The 7,195-nt window shown below is 59.4% G+C and overlaps 2 protein-coding genes across 2 annotated transcripts in view; both read right to left on the bottom strand.

Annotated features, from left to right (window-relative positions):
- ASTL (astacin like metalloendopeptidase) overlaps positions 1-496 on the bottom strand; it is a 16,002-nt gene extending 15,506 nt beyond the window's left edge. Inside the window, exon 1 of the mRNA XM_007470231.1 lies at positions 445-496. Within this exon, the coding sequence (XP_007470293.1) occupies positions 445-496 (52 nt within the window). The remainder of the gene's footprint in view (positions 1-444) is intronic.
- A 3,963-nt stretch (positions 497-4,459) lies between these two features.
- On the bottom strand, positions 4,460-6,301 carry DUSP2 (dual specificity phosphatase 2). Its single transcript, XM_007470193.1, has 4 exons — positions 5,822-6,301; positions 5,621-5,733; positions 4,941-5,160; positions 4,460-4,823 (listed from the first exon to the last, which is right to left on the bottom strand). The coding sequence occupies exons 1-4, from the start codon at positions 6,207-6,209 to the stop codon at positions 4,609-4,611; spliced, it is 936 nt and encodes a 311-aa protein (XP_007470255.1). The 5' UTR covers positions 6,210-6,301; the 3' UTR covers positions 4,460-4,608.
- Positions 6,302-7,195: the final 894 nt, after the last annotated feature.

Genomic DNA, 7,195 nt, shown 5'->3' with positions numbered 1-7,195 from the left:
AAAGGGGAAAAAAAAAAAAAGAGGCAGCCCCAGGCTCCAAGTGTCTGGGTGTGTATGAGGCAGGGGAGGCAGCAAGAGTGAGGAAGATGGGGACAGACCTCAATCTCCAACGCTGACAGCTGGGTGCGGGCTAGCCTCAGACCCTGCCCCCTGCCCCCCTCGTCAGCCCAGGGGTCTGGAAATGGGCTCAGCCTGGGCAGGCCTGACATGGCCAGCAGAGCTCGGACGCCTGGAGCGTCACTCCTGCTCTCTCCTGCCAGGCAGACCCTCTGCTCCTAGCGTCCTCCGGAGGTCCTCCCCGGGCCCCCCAGGAGCTGGCTTCTAGGAACATCCCAGATCAATTCGCATCCCTTGCGGGCTCCAGCCACACCCTCTGGCTGCCCCCAGGACTCCGCAGGCTAGAACCAAAACGACGGGGGCAGTAGGGCGAGGCAACCCACTTACCCGGCAAAGAGAGCAGAGCCAGCACCCATGGCCAGAGGCCTCCTATGCTCATGCTGCCGGAGATGGGCCGCTCTGGCCCCTCAGCTAGCAGGAGCACCAATTCCCACGAGATGAGGCAGCAGCCTAATTACAAACTTATGGTCAACGCCCCCCCCCCTTAAATAGCAGCTTTTCCAGCCCTCACCTGTAGCCCCTCCCAACCAACCCCACCTGCAGCCCCACACTCTGCTACCTGCCCGAGGCTTCTGGGTCCTGGTCAGATCCTTCCCAGCTTGGCTGAAGTGGGCGAGAGGATGGGGAGAAGCCGCGCACTTGGGGGTGTATCTCTTCTCAGGTCCCCTCCTACCACCAGGGGGCAGAGAAACGTCGCAGAAAAGTGAGAGACGGCAGTGCTGGGTGGAACCTCATCCTCAAACCAGGGGAGACCCCTTTCCTGCCCCTGCCCTGTGCTCAGATGTGGGGAAGAGTACCTGAGACCCTGAGGCGCCCCCAGTCTGACTGTGGAAGGAGGAAAATCTCACTACGTTTTTATAAGCTTTTATTGTAGTATACACACAGAACAGTAAACAATCACAAGAGCCGGGAGCAGTGAAACCCACAAACTGAACACCAGGGACAACCAGCGCCCCCAGAGAAGCCTGCCTTGTGGAAAAGTGGATCTTCTGGGTACCTAGACCCTCACATGGGTGCTACCCTGTCACTCCCACAACAGCCTTACAAAATCGGCATTTTAGCCCCATTTCACAGGTGCAGGAATTAAAGCTCCTTACCCATATTCCCCCTCCTCTGTACCCCTTGGCCTCTCAAAAGGCCCATCCTCGGAGCCTGGTCACCAAGGGCCCACCTGGATTTAAATCCTGGAGTTGAAGGATTTGGGGACACCCTCCCCACCAACGTCCAGTGAAGGGAAACGACAGAGGTGAGGTCGCTCTGCGTCTTGCCCTGGCTGGAATCCACTTTTCTCAAAAGGTAGGGGTCAGAATCATGGGGAGAACATGATGAAGACAGGTGGTCCAGCTGCCCAGGCAGGGTGTTAACATTCGTAGGGATGGACAGAGCTGACTGCTTCAGATGAGTGCTCGGTAAAACAATCATAATCACCCTGCTCGGGTAGAGAAACAGATTCGTAGTTAAGAAAGGCAGTTTGTCTTGAGGGCATCGTGCTCGGTGAAATAAGCCAATCACAACTGGACAAATGGTGTATGAGTCCATTTACATGGGGTATCTGGAGAAGTCATATTCAGAGGCAGATGGTGGAACAGTGGTTGCCAAGAGCGGAAGGAGAGGGAAATGGGGACTTGTTGTCTAACGGGTACAGTTTCAATTCTGCAAGATGGAAAAGTTCTGGAGATCTGTTTCACAATAATGTGAGTGAACACGCTTAATGTTACTGAAGTGCACACTTAAAAATGGTAAAGATGGTACATTTTGTTACATATTTTTTACCACAATTTTTAAATTTTTAATTTAAAAGGAAGGGAGGGAGGGAAAGAAAAGAAGGGAAAGAAACGCAGTTTGCTTGAAAGGCCAACTTAAAAACACGGGGAGGGGAGGGTGCAGGATGGTGGGGTGGAGACAGGATGCGATGAGGCAGGGGTGAGAGGCGACGGGCAGCGGCCGCAGCCACCAGTCCTGTTTCGTATAGAAGTACCTGGGGCGCGGGAAGGCTCTGATTATTCAGGGCCCCAGACGCCCCCCACCCTCCCCGAGCTGGGTGTGGGCCTTGTGGACAGGTCCAAACAGACCCACTCAGGGCCTTCAGAAGCCCTGCTAACAACCCCTAGCTCTGCTCAGTCCCCGCCAGGGAGCACCTCACACCCCCCCAGAGTAGAGGGAACGAGGCACAGCGGGCAAGCTTCGTCCCTCGTTCAGCCGTGCGGAGTGGGCACCCACCCCTGCCAGACTCTGGGCACAGAGCCAAGCAGACCACGGGCCCTACCCTCACCAGCGTCCAGGCTGGTCGAGGTGCACAACTACACACCTGAAGACCTTCGCTTATTGGACCTTCAGTAACTAACATTTCCTGGGCTAAACATTTACCTGGATTGACTGGAGTAACCCTCAACACCATGCTAAGAGGTGGGAGCTAATGACAGAACCCCATTTTACAGACAAGGAAACTAAGGCACAGAGAGGTAAAGCAAAACAGGCCCCCTAACTGTCAAACTACACTGCCCTACTCAGGTGCGCCCTGCCAGGCACTCAGAACACCTGCAGCAAGAGTCGCCATTCTGCAGGGGTGACGCCTGCACCGAGTTTGGAAGGACAAAACAGAGTTAGCCAGATGACACGACACTCCGAGTGGCTGGGAGCATCAGTGCGGAGGCTGATGCAGGACCTGCCCATGCTGAGCTGTCCTCAAGGGCCTCAGCACCCCCTGCTCTTGGGCAAATCACAGCACCCCCTTTCCAGCACCCTCCACTCCTGGCTCAGGCTGGGCCCATGTCTCATCGGCGGTCCACGCTGGCCCACGTAACCAATGTTCAGTGAAGACATGGTGGTTGATGGGTGTGAGAAACAACTAAGCCCATCCCAGGTGACCTGTCCTCCGTACCAGACACCAGGCCATATGCTTTCTGGGGACAGGAAGGAGCTCTGGATCAGGGGTTGCCATGACCCTCGGCAGGGACAGGCATTCTGAGGCCTGGGGACCCAGCCCGGAGGTGTAGGAGAAGAGGTGACAGGCTGCACTGCCTCAATGTGGGCTCACGTTACACACAGCCCAGGGAAGCCACACGCATGGGCACACGCAGACATGCAGGCATGTAGGAACATCTGAGACACATAGGTGTGTGCAGGCCAAGAACAGACACCCACGCCCAGAGGAAGAGCCACACATGTGGCTGCGCACACACACACACACACACACACACACACACACGTCCATCCACATGCTCCAAAAAGGAAGTGGGGTCTGACCAGGGCAGTGCTGAGTCCAGCTCTGAATGGTAAACACAGTCTTCTCCCCACAGGACCAAAGCTGGTAACTGGAATAAGGCTGGAGCCAGCCTCCCAGAAACCATCACTTTCAGCTCTGGAGACAGAAGGCTGCCTAGGAAAGGACACCAGCACAGGGAGGACCGGGCTGCACGGTGAGGTCACCCCTGCACCTTCCTCCTTCCATTTCCCAGACCCCGCCACACAAGGGAAGGGAAGGTCTGATAAAGAAACAGCTTTGGGGGACTTCCCTAGTGGCACAGTGGTTAGGAATCCGCCTGCCAATGTAGGGGACACGGGTTCAAGCCCTGGTCCGGGAGGATCCCACATGCCGCGGAACAGCTAAGCCCTTGCGGCACACCTGCTGAAGCCCGCACGCCTAGAGCCCGTGCTCTGCTACAAGAGAAGCCACCGCAATGAGAAGCCCGCGCACCACAACAAAGAGTAGCCCCTGCTTGCCACAACTAGAGAAAGCCCGCACACAGCAACGAAGACCCAACACCGCCAAAAATAAATAAATAAATAAATTTATCAAAAAAAGAAAAGAAACAGCTTTTGAGCACTTCCCCAGGCACTGACTTGAGATCAGACACTTGAGAAGTTGTTTCTTAAACAAAACAATATTTTATTGACACATCCTCAATGTTCCGTATAAATATAAAGTGCTAAGTTTCCCACCCCCGCCCACAGGGCTGGGAGGAAGTGGGGGAGGGAGTGTTAAATGTCAGTTGAACACAAATAACTTTCCAGCGCCAACACAGGTGTGAAACGCTCACGTACACACGCAAGCAAAAGGTCCAGACACAGCATCCGCATCACTTCCCCGAGCTCCACACAGGGCTCCTGGTTGTCACAGCTTGTTCCTTAGAGCCCTCAGGCTGCCAAGGGCTCCAATATGGTGATCGGACCAGTGGGAGTCGTGGGTGTGGAGTCCAGTTGGTTTCTGTCAGAGGACAGGGGAGGAGGGAAGCAGACATGCCCTCCATCCTCCTTCCGGAATGAGGAATGAGGGCCAGCCCTCAAACCCCCAGCAGAAGAGCACCAGGTGAGAAAGTCCAGCATCCCTGCACCCAGCGTGCCCACCTGGGGGCTTTTTGAACTCCAAGGAAGGGGCAGATCTCCCTGAGGGGAGGGGGACAGTGGGGAACTGGGGCCCCCAGTGTCCCCAGGAATCAGGCAGCTCTGTGTGCCTCTGCCCTGGGGGAGCCAGCATGGTGGGACCCAGCCTCAGTGACAGAGCACCTGAGTCTCAAACTGCAGCAGCTGCCCCATGAAACCGAAGTTGGGGGAGATGACTCCCCGGCGTTGCTTAACAAAGTCGAAGGCCTCATCCAGCCTCACGCGGTGGCTCTGTATCAGGTACGCCAGGCAGATGGTGGCAGAGCGCGAGATGCCCGCCTGGCAGTGCACCAGCACCCGGCCTCCGCTGTTCTTCACCGAGTCTGCGAGGGAAATGGGAGAGGGGGGTCAGACGGGAAGGTGGGCAGGGAAGGAGACAGGTGCCCCAGCCCCTTCCCCTGGAGCTCCAGCAGGTCCTGAGGCTGAGGCCCGCCTCTTACCAATGAAGCCAATGGCCTCCTGGAACCAGGCGCTGATCTCCACCATCTGGCTGTCCTCCACCGGGATGCTCTTGTAGCGCAACAGGCCCTCAAAGTGGTTAGGGCAACTGGCTGAGACGTTGAGGACGGCTGTGATGCCGCAAGCCTGCAGCCCCTGCAGGTCCGACGAGTGGCTGCAGCTGCCCAGGTACAGGTAGGGCAAGATCTCCACAGGGCCACCCTGCACGGGAAGGGGGAGGGACAGTGGTGAGGTCTCAGCCCAGGCCTGGAGGGCTTGAACACCAGCGGGACAGAGACAAGGCAGACTGGCCCAGGCATCTTAGCCAGGGATCCCTGTCTGAGGATCAGAGCCCGGAATAACAGGAGGACCCAAGGGGACATACGGAGATACACACACAAAGATACGCACATTCCCCTCAAATCCCCAAATTTTGCTGCTCACAGGACATACGCAGACTCACAGGGATGCACTCCAGCAACGCCCGCCAGGCACACACAAAGGTGTGCTCCCATTTGGGGGCGGAAACACACACACACACACACACACACACACATACACACACACACACACCCTTAGGTGACCGTGGACATGGACAGACTCCTGCATCCACAAATGGCAGACTCTCCCCAGAGGGGCCTACCCTGCATGACACTGACAAGGAGCCCTGATCTCAACTCACCTGGTCATACGAGGGAGCCCTGGGGTCGAAGCGGCTGCTTTCGGGTGGCATCGCGGGGCCGGGGGACTCAGAGCACAGATCGGGGCAGCAGGCTTGAAAGCTGTCGAAGCCTCCTGCAAGGAGGACCAAGACACGGTTAGCCGGGAGGGCCCGGCGCGGGTCGGGGACGGGGGCGGGGGGCGAGGGCGGGCCGGCGCTCACCCGGCAGGAAGCACACGGCGGTGGGTCCGGCGCCGGTCTCGTGCAGCAGCGCGGCAAGCAGCGCGTGGGCCGGGCCGTCGGGCTGGATCTCTGCCACCGAGGCGCTGCCCTCGTCCAGCACCACGGCCCGCGCCAGCTCCCCGCGGGCCAGGCGCGCCCGCAGCGCGCGGTCAGGCAGCAGGCAGGCGAGGGCGGCGGCGGGGGTGCCGCGCGCGCGGCGCCGCAGCAGCGCGTTCCAGGGCACCGGCCGCGCGGCGCGCACGTGGCGGCGGCAGAAGGCCAGGAAGGGGCGACAGTCGAGCAGCAGCGTGCGCTCAGCCTCCCGCGGCTCTCGCAGCAGCGCGCCCAGCGCCGTGCAGTCCAACTCTCGCGCCGCCTCCAGCCCCATGTCTGTCGGCCCCGGGCAGCCTCCTCTCCCCTCTTCCCGCACCTCTTCCTCTCCTTGCCCCTCTCCCCGCGAGCGCTCCGGACTCCCACGGCGGCCGCGCTACCCGAACCGTCTGTTCCGGGCGCCCTCTCCAGCGCTGGGGCTTAAGTAGCCGTGGGACGGCCTCCCGGGTCACCATACAAGGGCAAAGCAGGAAGGCGCCGGCGCCGCCCCCGCGGCCTCACGCGGGGCGCAGGCTGGGCGGGCCCGGGGCTGGGACCGGCTGGGAGGAGGGGGTGCACTGGGAGAGGAAGCCGGGCACCAGCTCTGAAGGGAAGGTGTTTGCCCAAACGCCCCCCTCCCACCTTTGCGCCCCAGGACTCTTCCTGAGCGCTCCCACCCCTGGACCTGCTTCGCGCCGCTCGGTCCTTGGGCACCCGGCTACTCAGATATATACACGTCCGCATCCCAGGAGACCTCGGAGCCCGTGGTGCCCCTCGCCCTGCTTGCTCTCCCTTTTCCCTGTTCCCTTAACCTCCCAGGGTTTCCCCCCTCCTAGGAATCTGCTACAACAAAAATTGACTTCTGTCTGTTGCCACGGACGATTTCCGCACTGGAGGATGGGGAGCCGTGCTTTGATGTACCTTTTCTCTTCTGCTTAGAGACCCTGGGCCAGAGGGGCTTTATTTCCCCTCCCCCTCCCCCGTTTCATGGCTGAGACCAGCACTCGGGGTTTTGCAGCTGCTCAGTGACCAAGCTAGGCCAGAACGTCGTCCTCTGAGCCCAAGACCCTAAGCACTGGCATGACGAGGACCTCTGGGCCTTGGCATGGGGGGAGGCAGGGGGCCCGTGACGACTTTCCAGTTATTAGCGGGACAAGGCTTCTTCCCCCGGAGCCCAGGGAAACCCCAGGGGCCCAGAGTGAAGCACTTCCCCGAGTCGCAGGCCAGCTCTGAAGGGGAACTCTGCTGACGCTGCTGGGCTCTCCCTGGGGCCTTGTGGAAATT

Source organism: Lipotes vexillifer, unplaced genomic scaffold (genome assembly GCF_000442215.2).
Source record: "Lipotes vexillifer unplaced genomic scaffold, Lipotes_vexillifer_v1.1 scaffold1139, whole genome shotgun sequence".
Taxonomy (NCBI): domain Eukaryota; kingdom Metazoa; phylum Chordata; class Mammalia; order Artiodactyla; family Lipotidae; genus Lipotes; species Lipotes vexillifer.
The sequence above is the reverse complement of the archived record's forward strand: the minus strand, read 5'-3'. Positions and strand labels throughout refer to the sequence as shown.

Bases quoted from the DNA above. Each gene is read 5' to 3' on its own strand.
- DUSP2 (XM_007470193.1), bottom strand. From the start codon at position 6,209: ATGGGGCTGGAGGCGGCGCGAGAGTTGGACTGCACGGCGCTGGGCGCG. The intron at 5,734-5,821 runs GTGAGCGCCGGC...TCCTCCTTGCAG, and splicing joins CGCCGTGTGCTTCCTGCCGG to GAGGCTTCGACAGCTTTCAA. The intron at 5,161-5,620 runs GTGAGTTGAGAT...CTTCCCGTGCAG, and splicing joins GGGCTCCCTCGTATGACCAG to GGTGGCCCTGTGGAGATCTT.